The 21,125-nt window shown below is 39.3% G+C and overlaps 1 protein-coding gene across 5 annotated transcripts in view; it reads right to left on the reverse strand.

Annotated features, from left to right (window-relative positions):
• pkn1a (protein kinase N1a) overlaps positions 1-21,125 on the reverse strand; it is a 60,763-nt gene that overhangs the window by 22,526 nt on the left and 17,112 nt on the right. For 4 of the 5 annotated variants that reach the window (XM_023263667.3, XM_023263664.3, XM_023263666.3 and 1 more), the window contains exons 1-3: positions 3,000-3,146; positions 2,035-2,229; positions 255-360 (exon numbers count right to left, since the gene is read on the reverse strand). In XM_023263667.3, the coding sequence (XP_023119435.2) occupies positions 255-360; positions 2,035-2,229; positions 3,000-3,041 (343 nt within the window). In that variant the 5' untranslated portion in view covers positions 3,042-3,146. Of the gene's footprint in view, positions 1-254; positions 361-2,034; positions 2,230-2,999; positions 3,147-21,125 lie in introns of those variants that run through there. The other variant, XM_023263665.3, reaches the window with a different exon arrangement.

The following is a 21,125-nucleotide window of genomic DNA, read 5'->3' on the forward strand; positions in this document are numbered from 1 at the left end:
ACCTTCCCAGCTATATTAGGCTGTTTTTAATAGGCTGTATCTTTTAGATTAGTATCTCTGTCATAAACACACTTGGTTTTACTATGTCAATCTTTATACAAGCTAATGAACTGAAGTGTTGCACCACGTTGTTGCAAAAAATGCCACACAGCATTCCCGCTCACTCATAAATAAAACTTTTATACATCAGAGATAGGGCAGCCTAAGGACAAGAGAAGAAATATTACAGAAGGATCAGTTCTTCTTCTACACACCTTTATTCTCCTCTCCTCCCTTCACCACAATGTGAGCATCCAGTTCCTGCAGCTGAGCGTGCAGATTGTCCAGCCTGCGGTTTGAAGACCGCAGCTGACTGTCCACCTGTAGGCAAAAAATAGGCATAAAACACACCTTTTTATTTCATGTTAGGGAGAAGCTGTTGTAATTTTGCATCCTATTATCTGTTTGAATCCGCCAGTGTACAAACCAAGCAGCAAATAAGTGAAACCTTGACAATCTGTGGACTTCAACAAGTAAATATTGAGAAGGGAGCAGGAATGAGTGTTTGAACCAATTCTACAAGACATTGGATTTTCAGTATTTTTTTGGAATATCAACAGATCTATTTTGTTTTTAATGCCTTCAGATAGTTGGTGCTATTTTGATGTCTTCTGTCATTTTGAAGCACTTAATCCTGACACTATAATAATGACAATATATTACTGTCTGCACTCAAGATCCCTGTCAAACTAATCCAACTCTCTGTGAATAAATAAATGCGGTGTGAATAAAGTGTAATTTGTTGACAAGTGAGGGAAACTATTACCCTGAAGGCAATATATTCCTGTGTTCACTTGCTGTAATCAAACAGGTGTAATTGCTCCTGAGCTACTTTCCCTTTGAATAACCCTGACTGTTATATATTTTTAATTTAATGATAAAGTTTAATGCCAGCACACCCTGAGACTGTCAAAAGCTTTATATCTATATAAATATGCCACTATAATGATCTAGGTGTTTTTGTTGAATGTACAGTGAGCTGCAGTGATTAGACAAGACTTCTTAATAAAAACAATTTGCGAATTTACTGTACATATATCTTTGTATACATATCACATATACTGTTTAGAGTGGTGTAGCTGTGGCATAACCTTTCCATCAACTGCACTGACAGAACAAATGTAGGCTGCGAATTGAAATGCAAAAGACTCAGTCAAGTTCCTTCAAGAAAAAACAAAACAAAACACAAATTCTTTAGAAAGAGATTCTTTAGAAATAAAATTGTTAAAAGATAGTTGAAAATGATATTTAAAAGATCAATAGCCCATATATAAGAATTTTGGTCCCTGATGCAGTATTCTTGGATGGATTTTTCCTTTTGTTTGCTTGTTTTTGTCCTGAACCTGCACCCTGGATGCAAACCTTTTCTTATTTAAAGATTAATTCCTCCTTCTATATGTGCAACTGCTTAAGTATTGCTGCTCATTTTTAGCAACAAAGTCTGACACCATCACTGACACTGGAGTCCAGCACTTGTACTGGGCAGGTCCGGGATGCAATTATGTCAGTGTGGATGTTGGACACCTCATAATGTGGACATAGGTCACTCTGAAGCTGAAAAATTGTGTCAGATCTTTCAGAAAGTTCAAACTTTCTGTAAGAACAAACAGGATAGATAAGAAGTTAACATACCAGCACATCTATCCAGTTCCGGTGGGCTATTGTGTGTCTGATTCATCAGCTACTGTTCCAGACAGACATAATTAAACTGGTTTCCTGTTACTACTTTGGCTTAAATTTGAAAGAACTTTAAGAAAACTGTTTCCACACCTTCTTCATGTTGCTGCTGTTGTTTTGTTTGTTACTGAGGCTTTCTCTTGGAAACACAGCATCATTGTAATGTCTCTTCCTGACATTTGCTTTGCTTTTTCAGTTCATACATTCCAAGGGGGAAACCTGTTAAAAGGCTCCATTACCCAACAGAAAAAAGACATTGGACCAGTGTAGATTTAGTAAGTCCTGGTGGATGAAGGACCTGAAGATAACCGTGTTTACCTGTTGTGCGTTCCTCTTGTCAGTCGTCGCCCTGCGCAGGTTCTCCGCTCCTTCCTTGATCTTTAGCTCCTTGCGAATCTCTCTGCGGATTCTTTCGCGTTGCTCATCCAGAAGCTGCTGAACGCTGGAGTCTGAGAAATCGGAGTTCTGGTCCAGACCGAGCTGCTCCAGAACCGACAGCCCACCTGGGTCGCTCTGGACGAAGAGAAGGAAGAGAAAAAACAAGGACAACAGAGAGAAGTTAGCCAATTTGGTAATGAACAATAAAAAAATCAGCGCTGAGTCTCCAACATGTCACTCCTCTTCAACCTATAAGGTTGTTGAGAGCGAGGTAGACAGAAGAGGAACAGATGGTGAGCAAGATAAGGAGGTAATGGAAGGAAAGAGAGGGAGACATGATAGTGATGGGGGGGTAGAGGGAATGTTAGGTTAAAGCAAAAAAAAACTAGAAAAGGAAGCAGCGGAACGGGGAAAGGATCCAAGAGGAGCAGCGAGGAAGAGCAAAAATCTGTGTTTGTAATTCTTCAAAACAAATCTTTAATGTATACCACGTTTACAAGAACAGCTTTAAAGTTTCTGAAGGTCAAGAATACAGCTAGAGATGTCATTTTCAGGACAGTCTGCCTGCAAATAGGGTAAAACTCAAAGCATATACAAGCATTATGGTAAATTACTATTACGTTCCATGACCTGAGCTATCCATTCTCATTCAGTGTTTTCTCACAACGCGCTTCTTCACTCGACTTCTCACTCTACACAACTTTTTCCTGCCTACTATAATGATAAACCTGTCTCCTCTCACCTGTAGCAGAGCCACAAATGACCAGAAAATGAGACTCAACAATCCAGAGACACAATCAGGAAACAGAGCGGGAGAGACAGACGGTTAGTCACTAGAAATCCCAGTCACTCAGCCGCTATTACCGGAACGCACAAATCAAACAAACAAGCCAACAACACTTCACCTCGGAGCTGTCCTCATCCTCCTCATCACCATGCCAACACATGGTTCGCTCAGCTTTGAGGACCCCAAAAAACGACAGATGAACAGAAACCTTTGGTTCGAATCTGAGCTCAGCGCAAACAGCTAATGCCACACCGAGAGCAAAATGGGCTTGAGGGGGGGAAAAAAAACGATAAAAAGAGATAAAGAGAGGGAGAGTTAAGTGAGAGAGGAGGGGGAACGCCTCCAAGAGAGGATATCCGTCCCAACACCAAGCTGCTCAGGCCTTTCCTGTTTCCTCTGTGATTTTGCTGCTGTCAGTGGTGAGTGAGACACAGAAAAGAAGGACTCTGTGCATCAGGAAGCTGTTCTCCCACTTGAAGGTTTTGTAAATCACTCCTGGATTTGTGTCATTAAGCCTCAATGATGTCAAGTGATTTTCAGCTGCTTATATCCACCAATTAATCAGATCTGGCAAGAAGTGTGTTTATGATATCTGTTTTTTTGTTTTTTTTTGCTCTCACTTGGATCTGTGATATAATCTTGAGGGCGGAAACGAGAGAAGGATGCGTTTTCTAAGTATTGGATCAAATCCAGAGAGTAAGGTTGGGGCACATTTCTGCTGCCTGCTTGACCTCTCATTTCCTCTCCTCTACAAACCCCACTGGTGATCCCCCTTTCTCCTACAGAAACATCATCTGAAAGTATAAGCAGCTCTCTATATAAGCTGTAGTGGGTCGAGTTAACATCCTGCCTTCTAGCCTTCCATATCGTCCACCTGTGTCACTATTAAGCTTGGAAATTTGGTGATTATGCTGGAGCGGCTTTATTTGTTGCTTAATTTCATGCTATTTTCACATAAAATTTAGTCTTGCATTTCACTAACTGCTGAGTACAGCCTTTATAAGGAGTTCTTCACTATTTTTTTGCATTGGCAGGAAATAAAATATTGAATAGCTGAACCAATTTAAAGAAAAAGAACAAAAACGTAAAGCAAAATGTTGTGCAGCATGATAGCTGAACACTTCTGTCCTTTGGAAAGTCATTCTGGTGTGTGGAAATGTTAAATGCAGTTTCTTGCCATAGCAGAAGAATTCCAGTGTATACAAAGCGGACTAAATATGGCTGTAATTGTGTGTTTTGTCTGTTTTTCCAAATAAAACTAACTCATCTATCTCCGATCGTCAGATTCAACATTATTTCAGTCAATCTAAAAAGATAAACTAAGCCAATCAGCGGCTCTGTGAATTTAGGATGAGCAGATTCCTATAATCTGGAGTCATCCTATTTTAGAGCTTTACATCATATTGAGAGTAATCATTCCTTAGTAGTTGCGGTGAAAGCTGCAACAAAGACTGACAAAGCATTTTATTTAGCCTGTGTAGATTGTCAGTCATCCAGGTCATGATAACAGTAGGAACTTCAGTAAAAAGCAACAGGACCTCTCTTTTAGGTTCTTCAAACCAGAACTGAAGAAGCCTCTTGGATGAGCAGTAAAAAGCCTTCAACAACCTAAAACAAAAGTTCAGTAGCTTATTATTGAAGCTCTTGGAAATACATTTCATTTAGCATCTCTGTTGTAATGGAAACAGCTGACTGATTGGTTCACATGCCATGAGCAAATAAGAAATGTAACCAAAGTCCAACAGATGCTCCCCGAAAACATATCTGAAAAACTCAAACACCTTATTTTCTCCAGATTAGAATATTGCAACTCACTATTCACTAGCCTAAAAGATGCTGCAATTGTTCACAGTGGTTCAAAAGTCAGCAGCAAGACTACTTGCAAATATTAAATGCAGGGAACACAGAACTGCAGCCCTGAATGAATTCCACTGACACTAGTTACAGAATTCAGTTTAAGATTCTCTTGATTACCTTTAAATCTCTACATGGTCTGACTTGGCTCTACAAGTCTGAACTGTCAACTCTTTACTCTGCACTCGCATCAAAAAAAAAAAAAAAAAAAAATCAATTGCTATTAAAAATTTCAACTTAAAACAAAGGGCAATCATGCTTTTACTGTTGTAGCCCCAAGCTGTCCTTCACAGTCAGAAAAGTTCAGTCAGTGCCAGAGTTTGAAAAGCTTTTAGAAACCCACCTGTACACCTGGCATATGTATAACATTTATTTTTCTCTCGTGTCTTATTGTTGCCCTTTAACGTTTTGCTGCTTTTTAATGTTGTTCATTTTTGTAAAGTATCTTGAAATTTCAGTTTTGAAAGGTGCTGTAGAAATACAGTTCATTGTTATTATCCTTATTCAAAATAACTGTAAAGACTGTTCTTCCAAATAATCACTGTGCATTAAAAGTAACATGTATTTTATAGAAAATATGACCAGCAACATGAAAGCTGCTACCGAGTATAGAGGAAAATCATTTTACACAAAGCCGTCTGTAAAAGGAATTCACTGAATTGGATGTTTGTATGTAATTGAGCTGCATCTGTACGTTCTAATAGTCCACCGCAACAGCCATGCTTTCAAATCCATCTTTACAAAGCTTGTAACATTCAGGTCTCAATTAACATTTTTATTGAGGTCTCTTTAAAGATGGCACTGTACTGGACGACATTATGCTGAGCAGTGTTTTGAATTTAAGATCCTCAAATTTACATACACAAGTGTTGCAGAATATCAAACGCAAACTCAATATGCACTCCAGTCCATCACTATGTCCTCAGTATGTAACTGAATTAACACCACAAAGACAGCATCATAAAAAACCTTGAGCATTATGGGAATAATAAAAACAGACTCCAAGACAGCACGCTGGACTTAACGAACCACATAAATATGGGAATGCATGGCATTCCACATATCCAGTGAACACAAAAAACAAAACCATGAAGGCTCTATTGGCACATAGGGTAGTCTGTGAAGGACTGTGGCACTTAAAGAAACAACGATTTGTTGTTTCTTTAAGACAGCATCATAAAAAAACCTTGAGCATTATGGGAATAATAAAAACAGACTCCAAGACAGCACAGCTGAATTAGACTGAACATGTGTGGGTCTTGTGAGATACAATAAAGAAACACATAATTTGAAACCAAAATGTCGCGCTTTGCAGAACAAAATGAATTCAGATTAACTAAACAGTTTATCTAACCAACTGATTTATTATCATACTTACTGTTTCAAGTAGTTTCTCAACACTACTATTATTTATCTGGTGTTGGCTGAAATATTAAAAATTTTGACTTCAGGGATAGCAACAGGATTTAAAGAAATGTAGTGATGATCAAAACAGTTACTGACATAAAAAGAAATATGTCATCTTCTTAAGTTTCAAAGAAAAAGGACAACAGGACCATGGAGCAGATGGAAGACAGCAACTTACAACCACTGAATGATCAGCTAAGTCAATAATCTAAGTTAGAAACAGTAGACTTATTCTCACTGGTAGACTAACATTATAAAAACATTTCTATTCAACAAAAATTCTGTTATTTTTCCGAATAAAAAAGATGTCAATAATGCCTTCTTTCTGAGTTTTATCTAAGTTTCACCTACAACACAAAAGTTTCCAAAGTTTATATATTTACCCTTAAACACACAAAAAATACCATTAATGTCTAAGAATAACTGAAAGGACATTTTTTCACCATGTCTCTTGTTTGTGATGCGCAACGTAATAAGGGTGGTTGCTGTTATTCTAACCGGAGGCCGTGATCTCTCTTCATCCACACTGACTGATGCAGAGGAGGAAGCTTATTGCAGCTAAGATGTCACTTTAACATGACACAGTTAATCCTCCACGTCACCTGTCTCCGTCTCCCTGAGTAAAGTGTTTGCACGTGTGATGCACAACTGTCACGGTAGGGAACACTGATGAAACGCTTGCTTACATTTCCAGTATCAGCTACAATGGAAGGAACCTCTGTTGCTTAAAAGAGGCTGCAGTGCTTTCACTATTACTTTGGATCAGCGCGTTTATTGTACCAAGTGATTATCTGTCAGCTGCTGAAGTGATTGTGCAACTGAACTGGAAGAAGGTGGTCAAAGTTCGTGTACTTTGCTAAACCCTCCTATTATCCACAACTTTAATAAATCTAGATTTTCAGTAAGGGGCTAATATAGCTGGTGATGCACCTCCTCAAAAATGTAACCACATGCGTTTTCCTTAACAAGTTTCCGATCTGAGCAAAGATTGTTGAGGGTGAAAGTAAGTGTAACCAAGAAGAAGGGCTGCCTTGTCTTCTCATTTTTATCAAATCGCCACAACTAATCTCTATCGCAAACCCTCTGCTTACTGAGATTGTATTCTTCGTCTTTGTCAATTATTAAAACATACATTCTAAGACTTGTACAAACTCACATGGAGAAATGACAGTTATTTCTTCAATCTATGATAAAGTCCAGCTGTCTTTTAATCAGTCTTAATCCTTCAACATATATGCATGCACTCCAGTGTTTAATAAAAATGTACTTCACTATTCTTACATGTTCATGGCAAGTGCTCAGTATGGTCAGACTGAACTGTTCTCCACCTAGAAGTCCTACTTTGTAATAACTTACATAACATTTCATCAGTTTTCTTCATGTAAATTGAGGCGCAACATTCTAGTTAATTTTATTTTCCTCTCCAATTTGTCCAGTTGTTGGGAAGATGTCTTCTGTCACCTCAAACACAGCATGTGTCAAAGACGTGCAGCAGATGTTTACAGAATGTGATCTGACACACATCAGATAAATCGTATCAGTCACAAGTCGTAGATGGAAACCTTTTCAAGGAGTTGAGGTCAGCAGCTAAAGAGAGGAAACAGACACAACACAACAACTTCATTCGCTAGCTGTTGACCCAGTGTAACGCCACAAAGATGGCGACAGCTAACGGCTATGAGTGACTCATCTCGTGCAGCTTGTTAGTGAGCTAGCCCAGGGAGGAACATTCAGCAGTGGTGTCCAGGGAAGTAATGATGGGCTAATTCAATAGATAACGGCACCAAGCGAGGCTAATTCAATCAGACTGCGTGAGCAGCGTAGGGGAGCCTAGGGCTGGACAGAGAAGGACAAGACAGAGCATGGGTAAAGTGCAGTTTTGGGTGTGTGTGTGTGTGTGTGTGTGTGTGTGTGTGTGTGTGTGTGTGTGTGTGTGTGTGTGTGTGTGTGTGTGTGTGTGTGTGTGTGTGTGTTCCAATGTCAGTGTAATGCCTGGAGTTTTCCTACTGAGTATATGATAATGACCACTCAGTACAGAGATCGAGTCCACACAAAGGTCATGGGAGGGCGTGGTTGTACAAGCGTGTATGACATGGACAAAAAAGGGAAAAAAAGAGAATAGAATAGACATATACAGTTGATGACTTCACATACTCACACATATAAAAAGCCCTCTCTGTTTCCAGTGAAACGTGAAGACATACCTCTTGGGGAGGGAGGCCACTGAGCTCAGCCCAGCTCTGCCTGACAGATCTATGTTATTGTAGAGGGTGTGATCCGTGTTCTGCTCTGGCTATAGTGCACTCTGTCCAAAATCCACTTTGATGTGGGCTGTTGAATACAACAATAAGTGAAAATGCCATCATAACTGTGAGTGGACGCTTGTTCTACCATGATGGAGGGCGGATAGATGAGTTCTGGCGGTGCTGAAAGTCACAGCTAAGAATAGAGGAGGAAGAAGAAAGAATTGCATTTCATACACAAACAAAAAGCTGAAATTGAGATGGTACCGATAATTCATTCTCTGTATGAGACAGTAAGGACAGATGGCTCTTTTCTAGCAACAGATGAGAGTATTTATGAGGGGCAAATGAGTGCCTGCTCATTTCATGGTCCAAAATGAGTGACTGCTTTCATAGCCAATAGTGAGAAATGGATACATCTTAATTTTTCACATTGTTATCATTATTATTGGTAAAGGGAGAGGACTGGCAAAAGGTCCAAGAGCACTATGTAGTATGTCCCTCAACCAATTACAGAGCAGTTGCTAAAATTCCATAAATCTGTTATTTTTTCAATTTAACACACAGTTTGAAATAATTCCCCAAGCTTTAAGTTATATACAAGGAAGAGTACTTGTTTTGCTGCATCTCCTGGATCTCTTTAACAGAAGTGGCATGTACAAAGCTAGGAAGAGTGATGGTCAGAATGTAAGAGATTATGAAAAAATATATTGCATGAATCATTTATTAGCATCATGTTTACCTTCTCTGTTTGGGCTAGAACCTGGAGGTGTGCCAGAATAACCAAACAGTTTGACAAGAAAACACATGGGATAACATGATATAAAATGCAAACACGTGAGTAGTTATTCAGGAACAAAAGAGTAAGAACTTAAGATTAACGAATCATTAATCTCTGGTGTGAACTGAGTGACAAATGAGTACTAAGAGGTTATTAGTTTGTGAAGGACAGTGGCGGGTTAACAGTTAATCAGGAAACATGCAAGAACAAAGTGATCGTTATCATGTTTGATAGATGTTTATCAGTACAGCTGCAATTATTCCATTAGTTGTCAACTATTAAATTGATTACCAACTATTTTATATAATCCATTATAAAGTCTTAATTGTCTTATTCCTTATTCATTTCTTTCTAGTTCCACAGCAACAACTCACATTTTTGGGTGTAGTGTATTGTAAAGTGTTAGCCCCACACACACAAGTAAATAAGACTAAGAGTGTACAGCCATGCTAACCCTAGTCTAGAAAAGAATTGATGTAGCCTTAGTGTTTAAATAGTGACGCCAATATAAAGGTAACTTAATCCTGCATTCTTCATAACAGCCAGGAGGGGGCAACTCCTCTGGTTTCAAAAAGAAGTCTGATTGTATAGAAGTCTATAAGAAAAAGACCCTAATTCCAACTTAATTTATTAGCTCAGTAAGCATGTTTCCAATGACTTTATGGTCTAAAATGTTAGTTGAAAGACTTTTAAAATAAAGCATGATTCGAATTTTGCAAATTATGGTGCCATTCAGAGAAAATCAGACAATAAAGTATATGTGTTTTAGGGCAGGGTTCCCTTGTGATTGACAGGTTGCTACCAAATTATGGTGCACTGTGTCCTCGGGCTCTCAGTCTGATCCACCTCTCATGTCTGGTTTCAAAAGACCAAGGTGGCTACAACCAAACTTCAAACTTGAGGTTTTAGAACAGTGGACCACAAACTAACATTTTGTGGTGGCTACAAACATCTTTGATATGCAATCTATGGTTTTATTTATTAAATAGCATAATTTGGAGCAAAAAGCTAACATGTTATAAATTAGCATGTTATCATGCTAACTTGTGCCAATACACACTTTGCATACAGGTAATGATAATGGGAATGTCCTCTCTTTGCAATTACTTGGTCATAAACCAAACAGAAAATAAAAATTTTGCCCAATAATGTTACTAGATAAAATATGGAGGATGATTAAACTCACAAGGTATCAATCCTCTGGGCACCATGAATATCTGAACCAAATTTTATGTCAATCTGTAGGATAATTTTTGCAACATTTCACTCTGAACCAAACTGATGGAAATGAAGTAAACCAGACAAACCAGAACTGCCATCCTCAGAGTCATGCTGCTGCCACAGTTAACGCTTCATGTTAAGGATTCTGAAGTTATGAATCTTCCCTGAGACACACTATAGCATATGCATGAGTCTGCAAAGGGGATTCTAATGGATTTACAGTAACTTGTATGTCATTTCCTGCAGATATCTTCTACTGGCACATGGGCCAATTTGTATTATTCTGCTGAAAAGAGGAACCTACAGGCAATACCATTTCCTTTTCTTGTCAAACTGACTGACTGCATGACAGAGAGGCAAGAAGAGGCAGCGAGGGTAGTGAGTGGACAACGTATGATTTCCAGAAATAGAGTGCTGACAAAGGAAGATGGAAACAAAAACTAAACAGTTACTGTGCTTGAAGTGAAAGCCTGGTTGAATAATGTTTATTCCATTGGTAAAGCATCATGAGCTTGGATGAACGGTCATCAAAACATTAATTTAAGAACACATCATATTTCAGGGTACAATAAAAATACGTCACTATCAGTACAGTAATGCTCATATAAAAATGGATCAGTCATCAGCTGTAACATAAGGCTGAAAAATACACACCGGCAAGAGCAACAACCAATTTGTCCAGTCACGTGCATTAAAAACAGCAGAGACAGAAGGGGTTTAGGATGAGAGATACAGATAGACGAAGCAAACGAAAAAAGAGAGAGGCATGGAGACGGGAAGAGAGGGAGGAGAGAGACGGGTGAGGCAGCTTAGAGAAGCACTGGGTTAAGGCAGTCTGAACGGGGCAGAGAACAGCAATTAATCAGCATCCACACTGCAACTAAAACATACAACTGTGCCAGCCAAGTGTTCATAAAAATGTCTCATAAAAAGACACTAGGGCATGAAATGTTGGTTACAACTAATAAGTATTTTCACTCATTCATTATTCAAATGACTTGTTTATCCAACCAACCTCACAGAACCCAAATATGTTCAATTTACTCCTAGATGACAAAGAAAAGTATCAAATCCTAGCATTTGAGAAGCTCTAACCATCAAATGTTCTGCTGTTTGCTTGAGAAATTACTGAAATGATTAATCACTTAAGAAAATATTTGCTGATGCTTCACTAATTGTTTCAGCTCTATCAGATATTCACCACCACCAGAAGGAGGAGGAGTTTAAATAAAATAGGAATAGAAAAGATGACAATAGGAGATGACAATGACTATAATTGGGACTGGTTGACCTGACCCACCATGAACAAATCAACAAAGATACTCGTGAGAACGAGGTCATGGACAAGCAGTGTTTGTCTTTTATTCCCAGTGGTGATTTTGATGACCTCCAAGCCTTCCTACATCACCTCCTTCCCATTCTCACTCCCCCCCCAATCCTTCTATCCCTCATTTTCTTTTCATGTTTTCATGGATTCTTCTTTTAAATAAAAATCCTGACAGTTGTTGGTGACAGTTGCTGGTGACAGTTGCTGAAAATGTGCAGCGACACACACCTCATACTTAAAGGGCATCATTTCATGCACTGCACTAGATTACAGCTTGAAGTTAATTCATATCTGCAGTCCTTTGGTGAGTCAGAATAAAAATACAGCTGTAACAGAATACCGTTCCCCCCAAAATCACCTCATCTTGGCCTCCTGCTTCGACCCCCCTCTTCCTCTTCCCCGTCCCTTGGTTTGGCTGTATAGCTCTATACTCAGCACATCTTTTTGTGCCTTAACTTTTACCATCACCATCTCCAAACTAAAAAGGAAATTCATGCAAAACATGTGGCCTTCACAGCAGAAAACACTGAATTTAAGAACATCTCTTGCCAGATTTATCATGTTAATGGCACACTATGAATAAATTTGGCTCAACCTGACAGCTATTGTTTTCACCACCTACTGGCCTCTTCACTTTGGCAGTTGTGGAGGAAACCATACTCTCTGGGCAGCATCCAATTTTTATAAACACAATTGCCAAACACATTCATTTTACAGTCCATTTACGATTTCTTAAAATGAATAAAAATGGTAGCGCACAGATTCCATGCCGCAAGGTGTTGCATCAGCTGATGTCTAAAGCACTGACTGGACATATAATATGAACAAGATGTGTCCATCTGAGGAGCAAATGTGACCTTTCCTGAAAAGAGACACATCCTAATCTGCAATGACACACAAGTGTGTTGGCTTACATATGAAACAACAATGTTATATTGTATTATTGTGTTATAGTGTAGAATTGTACACTTTGGAGAAAGACTATTTCTTACTTTCTTTATTTGCCTCCATCCATGCCATTTATCTTCAGCTTTCACCCTGTTTTGCTCTTTTCACCTTCTCACTACAAACCTCTCTGCTCTAGCTCTCAAACAATCTCAGAGCAGACCAACTCAGAGTAAGAGACACTCTCTGCCTCAGGTATTACTCAGGACTGAACGGTACAGCTGAGATAGAGAGTAAGAGTAAGAGAAGAGTGAAAAAATATACTCCTCCTTGGCTTCAGATGGACAAGAGGCCCAATGGGAGAAAATAGGGAGGCTACATTTCAGAATCTTTCCACATCTCTTTCCTCACTTGCCAGTAAACTGCTGTTTTGTTATGCAAACCTTTAGGCGGAGTACTTGATTCTCACCTGGATTATTGCTCACACGCTGCAGTGCACACAAACCAAAACAGAAATACATTACATGTCACGGTTGTTAGGTGGAAAGCATTTCAGACATAATATTTATCTGACTTTTAAGTGCGTACAATCAAGCAGCCCCACCAGAGCAACAAGTAGTGCTCAAAAGTTTGCAAGCACTTTGTAATACCACTTTCTAGCTATTGATCACCGAACACAAGTAAACAGAAAACGACAAGACTGAACATTTTTAGCACTTGCTATGATTCTGACCTTATCTGAGACTGAAATGGGATGTAACGGCCATCAAATGTGCTACACCAAGTTTTTAAAAACTCAACTTCAAGTGTACACACTGCCCAAAGGATAGTGTCCATAACAGACACACACTGACACAACAGACAACAACTAGAACTGAAACTATTGGGTTGGATGAATAATAAATGACTATTGTTTTGTAGTTAATCTTTTTTCTTATTGTTGATGGGTTCTACATAGTGAGAATTTGTCTATTACTTAAAGAACTTCATGGGTTTTGGTCTGTTGGTCAAGCAAAACCAGATATTCAAAGAGGATACATGGGCTTTGGGACATATCACTTTGTAGATAAAACAAAATAACCATTAGTTGTAGCTAGGCTTGTCACAATTCTTACATAATCACCTGATCACAATTATCCCAAGGTGATTGCAAACATTTTGCATCTTCACTAGAATAGCTTCCATTCACCTAAACAAATGAATGGAACTACCAGTAAAATCCACGTCATTATTCACAGATTGAGACACCTTCTTCTGCAATGGCTAACAGCACCAACTGTTCATTTAACTTCTAATATTCCATATCTTGAATTCTGATGAGCTTGTATTGACATTGACATCATGGATTTAGTTGCAAAGTCAAACACCACGGCGCTGTTATGTGAAGAATTTGATTTAAAGAAAGTGAAAAACGAAGGCTGGACTGTAACAAAAAAAGTGGCTGAGAAAGCAGCTAACATCTCTAATCTAAATGTAATAGAGGCATGATATTAACAGAAAAAGACAATTACATCATTGATCAAAATTTTATGCATGACAGTTTAATCATCTAATGTTTGTCACAGCCTTAGTTGCAGCCCTACACACAACATGTGATAGTAGTGAGAAAAGAAACAGGTAAAAACCACAATGTTTGATGTTCCGGGAGCCAGAAGTTTAGAGAGAAAGACGGTAAAGATGAATCAATCATAAAAAGGCTTCAGTAAACAGAGGTAGACATTTAAATGACAAACATCACCAGGTGGGAATGTAAACACATTCTGTTCAGCTCCAGGGTGAAGTGGCTCCGTAACCACTGAACCTTTCCAGTAATAGAGCGAGTAAGAGAGAAAAGGGAGGTAAAGACAAGGAAAAAAATGCTACTATAGCGCTCCTGTCTCTAGAGAACAACCACAGAAGCTGGCATTCACACCAGCCACATTAATATTTCTCATCAGCAGGGGGAAGACTTCCAGCACAGCAGGATGTTTGTCAATTACCATCGGTTCCAGACGCTGACCAGACACCTATCAATCACCGACCGATCCCTGCTGAGTCAGGGAGGATGCTTGACAGCTGCCAGTCATGTTCTGGTCACTGCACAAAAAAAAAGGCCAACATGATGTGGGAGGAAGTTACTGGAGAAATGGTTCTGCCGAGTCAGAGAACCCAGACATAACCTTTGCTGTAAGAGTAAAAACTGTAATCACATGTTGGTTTTACGAGGAGTAGTTACCACATGGCTACAAGACTGGCTGACAATGCGGGGTTTTCTCAGACCTTCTTACAGAACCAGCTCCGAATATAGACCTGAGTAAGCTGAACAACACCAGAGCAGCACAAAAAGAAAGAAAAAGCAGACATTAACTTCTATAAACCTGTCAATATTGATATTTTGCTAGAAAAAATGAGCCACATCAGTGATTCTGATTACTTCTAAAGCATATTGGTAACTCCTGTATTTTATCTAAACGAGGGAAGTTGCATGAGAAGTGTCACTTTAAGCAGTTACACATTTCTGCACTAGTCTAAATGAACTATATAAATGGAATATGGTCACTTTTTTTAACCTTAGCTAGGTTCTACAAGGTGCTTAAAATGCATTTCTATTCACAAATACGTGGAGGCACAGCTGCCAAGCAAGGTATTCCTCTGCCATCAGAAGCAGTAAGTAAGGTTCAGAGTCTTGCCGAAGAACATTTCTGCACATGCAGGGACCAGGGATTGAACCGCCAACCTTACAATTAGTGGATAACAAAAGATCTAATCAGCCAGAACAATTAAAATTTCCTGTGAGGGATTATAAAATTGAAAATGTGGCTTGATGGAAGCAGTAAGCAATGTGATTGTGGAAGAAGTATATAGATCCTTTAGATTAGGCAGAATTGCACTGTGAAAACACTGTTATAAGTAGAAATATTACATTATTTCATTATATTACATCAAAATACAAAAGGAGTAGACAATGAACCTAAAGTTGTCAAATAATATAATTTCTAAACTATTGCATAGTAGATGTATAAATGTAATGAAAACACTTCATGTACCTCAAATGGATTAAACACTTATATCTCACCACTGAGGCTAGACAAAAATTTAATTCATCATCATAAACCATAAAAGGATTGGTGGGTTTGTGGTAACTGATAATTCCTTAGAGCATATGGTTGCATGTAATGCCTTATGAGTGTGTGAGGGTCTACCAGAATCCATCTCAAAATTTCAGCTCAGATTATCTGTGTGACTGCTTTACAAGGGCAGTACCACACATGCATGTACAGAGTATGCAGATGCTGATCTACTGGAAATGTTTGGAACGGACTCCTCCAAGTGGACTTGAAAGCAGCATAATAACTACTATCTGTCCGTAGGGTCTACATCTTTCACAAGAATACAGAGGCATCACCATAGACATTTCTCACACAGTGCTGTGGTGCTGCAAGGAGCAACAAAGTTAACAAGAAACAGAACGGCCTTCAACTTTTAAATATAAAAACAATATTGCACAATTGTGCAGTAATCCCACAGATACACAACAAAAGCCTAACAACCCACATTATGCAGAGTGCGCCCGCGTGTGGGTTTGACAATGGGTCGGACATGTTGTCGGGTCAGACTGTTCTGTGTTATTTATGGTATCAACCCTGGCCTGATGATTTTGGGGACAAAAAGCTTATAAATTACAGGAACAAGACAAGACACTGACCTGGACACAAGTGCATTCATATTTATGATCAGGAACCGAGACTACCAAGTCCCTCCAGCAGTGCATCAGCCAGTGTTCATTGCTGATGCACTTCTGCACAACTACAGCATGCAGATGGAGTGCAATACACAGTCTGCAAGTTTCAGTGGTTCAAAGACAGAATCTGCAAAATGCTGCACAGCTGTTGATGCCACCGATAACATTAAATGTTCTTTAAAGACCAATCAGCATGTTGTACTCGTACAGTACAGATCTGCGTGTACTGTATATGCGATATATGAAAGAGCAGCCCTGGTAGAGATGTCTGTGTAATTGCTCTGACAGGTCTGGGCTATTTGCCTAGATGAGCTTCATAGAAAGACAACCCTGCAGAGCTGCACAAACTACAGCGATATCACTGCAGCTCCCTCCCGTGTGTGAGTGTGTTAACTCTAAAGTAAAGGGATAGAAATGGGTCTGCATGGCTGACTTGCTGTGAAGCACTGATCTGATGTCAGCTTAGTTTTGGTCCCACTGCATAAAAAAGCATGGAAACAGAAGAAGACACGAACTGTTCCTGGACGTGCTTACCGAACTAGGATTTGAGTGCAGAGGTTAGATAGAGACTTCAACCTGAAGTCAAAACAATGTCTGCTTCACGCTGTTTATGAGGCACGCCAAAGGAAATGTGTCCAGGAGACTGTGTGTGGCTGAGTCAAGGAAAACATCTGGAGGCATTCCTGAGACGCCTGAGTGGTGACAACAGCTAACCTGGCAGGAAAGAAGGGGAGGAGAGAGGGAAGGATGAAGGGAACGGTAGAGCAGGGAGAGAAAAAGAGAGAGACCTAGAGAGGCAATAGAGCGATAAAGTCACTGGGCTGTAACTTGTTTCACTGCACACCCTGAAGTACCTTTCCAACTAATCGATCTGCACTGGTTTGTATCATGACATGGACTGGAGTGAGCATGTTTTAAAGCAGGAGTACTGTCAGGTAAAAATATATCTTCAAAGACATACACAAAAACACGAAAACACGAGGACTGTTATCAGAATCCGTTTTGTGAGGATAAAAGCTGGATTAGTCCCTAAAACATCTTACACTCATGAATATCTGGTTTTCATTGCCAGACTTAAATTCATTCTAGACTCTGATATAAATAGTGTGGAAAAAATATTAGCAACACCTCGTAATATAACAAATAACAACTGATAAGCTCAAATGTGCATATATAGTTGAAGCAACATTATCTATAAGTGCACTCAAAGAGCAAAAGCTTTAGTCTTGCATCATTCACATGATTTTGAATGCTGCTATTTGTGCAGTCTGTTTATTCACCACAAACATCTGATACACTGATTGTGCAGACGTTAGCCGTAAGCTACTGTGGTTCCATTTGTTCCCTGAAGACTCCCTCTCCTCTTTCCTTTCGCCTTTGTGCCATTATGAAGCGGATTTACAAAGCCCCGTTGTTCAAGTTGAAACATACGCTGCTCTGGGCACATTTGCATCTAATCATGTCTTTCTTTTAACTTGACTTCCACTGACAATAAAAGTGTGGCTGAATTTCCAAATGACAGATTTCTGAGGAGCCCAGTTAAGCTGCAACATAAAGCTGCAACGAACAAACAGTCTCATTATCAAGCTGATTAGTTTTCTATTAGTCAATTCTGTCTGTAAAATGTCAGATAATAGTAACAAATATTTTTATAACTTCATATAGAAAATCATCTGGCACCCTCAAAAAAGGTTCAAGTCAGTGCTAAAGGAAACTTATGAGTACCATAATGAAGAGAACTGAAAGTTTTTTTTAAAGTGTGTTTTTAAAACTGTTTCATTAACTGTCATTTATTTACTGAAGTGTAACAGGCATTTTTGTTTATCGCTTGGTCAGAAATGACAGAAAAACACACAAATGTCTGTCAAATAGGGTAACACAGGCTTGTTATGCGCGCCTCAATGCTGGTGCATTTACCTTCACATTATCATTAACGTTTGCTCAGAGAAGCTGACCTGCGCTTAGGTAAAGCCAAAGAGAGTAGCAGCATCGCTTGCTTTTCCAACAGCATTGACCTCAATCCTGTGTTGTGTTTGCAGTTTTAGTTTTATTATACATTAGTAGACTTTGGAGTCGCTACCAACACTGTTCTCGGTTTTGTTTCATTTAGTTTGATCAGCTTTAGTTTGGAGGAAAAGACCTAAATCAGAAAACCCACTCTGTGGCATGGTTGGTGGCCTTTTCCCTCATTTGTTTTGGCCAGGGCTCCCATCTCTCTTACTTTTGTTGGGTGTTTTGTGAGCATCTCTTAGTGTTGTCAGATGTATGTCACATGTTGTGGGTTCCTTTGGGATCATCATACTTATTCAACCCCCCAAACACCTCTGGGCCAGGAAAAACCATGGTCAGAGCCCAAGATAAAATCCCCATATGTCTTGATCTGTGTGACAAACAGTCTGCAACTCAGTGAGATTGCATTTCTGATCATGTATAGTAAAGAAAACCTTCAGATCAGCAAGCATTTCTTTAAAGTGACAAAAAGATAATTTGACTTTCAAAATCCATTTCTTGTGGATTAACAAGTTCATACTTCAAACTGGCTACACTGAAAAACAGCAAGGCACAAAACTTAATTTTGTCACTCACTGAACTCTCTGTGCTCCTCCCACTGACAATACTAAAATATTCTTTTTTGGGGGGAAATTGTGCCTATTTTGTTTCAAGCCAGCTCCCTTGCTAACATTGCTTTTCATCTGTTTCTCTGCAAGCAAATGGAGAGATGGGACTGCAGGGAGGAGGAGAAGAGAGACAGACACCACCCTTCCCCACGAGACAGACAAAGGCCAAGAAAGCCTCTGAGCGGAGAGAGAAAGACAGACTGAAGGAGGTGGACAGCCAGAGAGAAAGAGACCGGAGGCAGGGAAAGAGAGGGAGGAAAAGAGATGGTCAGCCAAAAAGCGATAAAGAAGCAGGTGGAGGAGGAAGGGGGGACGGTCAACCCAAAGAGCCAGAGGCGATTGATGGATAAAAGAGCATGTGAGAGCATGCTGGGAGGCCGGACTCACTGCCAAACACCCAGACATCAGACACATGAGGGGAAGGAGGAGGATGAGAGTGAGCTTGTGTTCATGGGTGGAGAAGAGTTCATTGAGAGCGCATTTGGGAGAGTGCTGCTGCTGTAAACCCGTCTGACACATTGGAACGAGGCTGCACGCTAAATCAACCTCCCAAACATCTAAATCAATTTCCAATCAACGAGGTGCTGGTGTTCATGTTTTTAACCACTTCGGAGAATTTGAAGCATCACCCACACGTTTCTACCCAAAGTTTCACAATGCAGTCTTTTTAAAAAACAAAAAAACTTCTGATTTATCCCTCCAGACATCCTGCAGTCCTAAAGCAAAAGAAAGTCACACTATGTATGTGATGGAAAGCAGCAGTGAGTATGTTAGTCAGGGGGAGAAAAAGGGGGGAGGGATGAATCCCTGAGAGGAAAAAGAGGGAGGCTGTGGGTTCATAGCGGTGTCAAACAGCAGTATGGAAGAGGCATTTGTATTTAACTGGACATAAAGCTTAAGTTTTCTTCTCAAACAGACTTTGCAGAGAGTATGTACACGTTACATCATTTATACAAAATTTAATGTATGGAAAATAGGAACAACGACAGAACAAAGTGGAGAATGGCAGAGCAGCAGAGGCATGAAATGATGAAAAGGATTTATTCACTTCAAATAATAAATAAATGCACACTGCAACTGTAACCCCAGTGTCAGCCTGAGCTTCTATGGTATGCATATTAATGATTTTGGTAATTTGCATGGCTATTTGTCTTTCTTCTGTATGTGTTCGAATGGAACAAGGAAATATATGACAGCTTGTGAGCGACTGTGTGTAATCAGTCGGAATAGTGTTGGTGAAGCTGTGGGTTTAAGCTGAAAAGATCAACACACAACGCTGCAACTCAACTTTTTTTATGGATTCATAATAACAAGTTGTAAGGTCTCAGGAGCCTACATCAACAACATTTTGACGCAAAAATGAGATTTAAGGAAAATGAAGTCAATCTGTTGCTTGAACTAAAGCATCTGACAACGCTGAATCTCAATCTGCGATTTATTTTAAAGTAAGAAAATGCTGTGTTCTTTAGTTTTTCAAAAGCAAGAAAACCAGTTTCGCTTTACTGTAAAGCCTCAATTTATATTAACTTACAGTGACATAACTTTAACTAACTTCGTGTCCAATAGATTGTTTGTTTCAAAATAAGTTGTTGAGAAACATAGTTGGCTTATTTGCATATATTTCCCAGCATGCACTACATTAAAGAAATACACATGGAACTAAAATACATCATTCAATTAAATTCTATTTTATTTTATTTATATAACACCAATTCACAACATACGTCATCTCATAGCACTTCACATAGTAAGGTAAAGACCTTCCGAAAGAACAGAGAACTCAACAATTAAAAGTTGCCTTTGGATTCCCTATGAGCAAGTACGGTGGTGGGAAGGAACAAAAAAAATTTTTAACGGGGAGAAAAAAATAAAAACCTCAGACAGAACCAGACTCAGAGAAGACAGCCATCTGCCTCGACCGGCTGGGGTGAGAGTTGGGATGAAGGGGTGGATGATAGCAGGACATGCAGCAATGCAGATTGCTATGTATTTTCTATACATGATGGGTCAAAGACAAGCCAGATGGTTTGTCTCAGATCCAAATTATATAAGAAGAACAATATGTACAGGAGTGGACATGTTGGATAGCCTTTCCTTTGCTGAATCTTGGGGACATGAAGTGTGAATATTTAATTTTATGACACCTTTGACTGCAATTTCAAAGCTACAATAATAGAAGGAAATTAA

Source organism: Amphiprion ocellaris, chromosome 4, assembly GCF_022539595.1.
Source record: "Amphiprion ocellaris isolate individual 3 ecotype Okinawa chromosome 4, ASM2253959v1, whole genome shotgun sequence".
Classification (NCBI taxonomy): Eukaryota; Metazoa; Chordata; class Actinopteri; family Pomacentridae; genus Amphiprion; species Amphiprion ocellaris.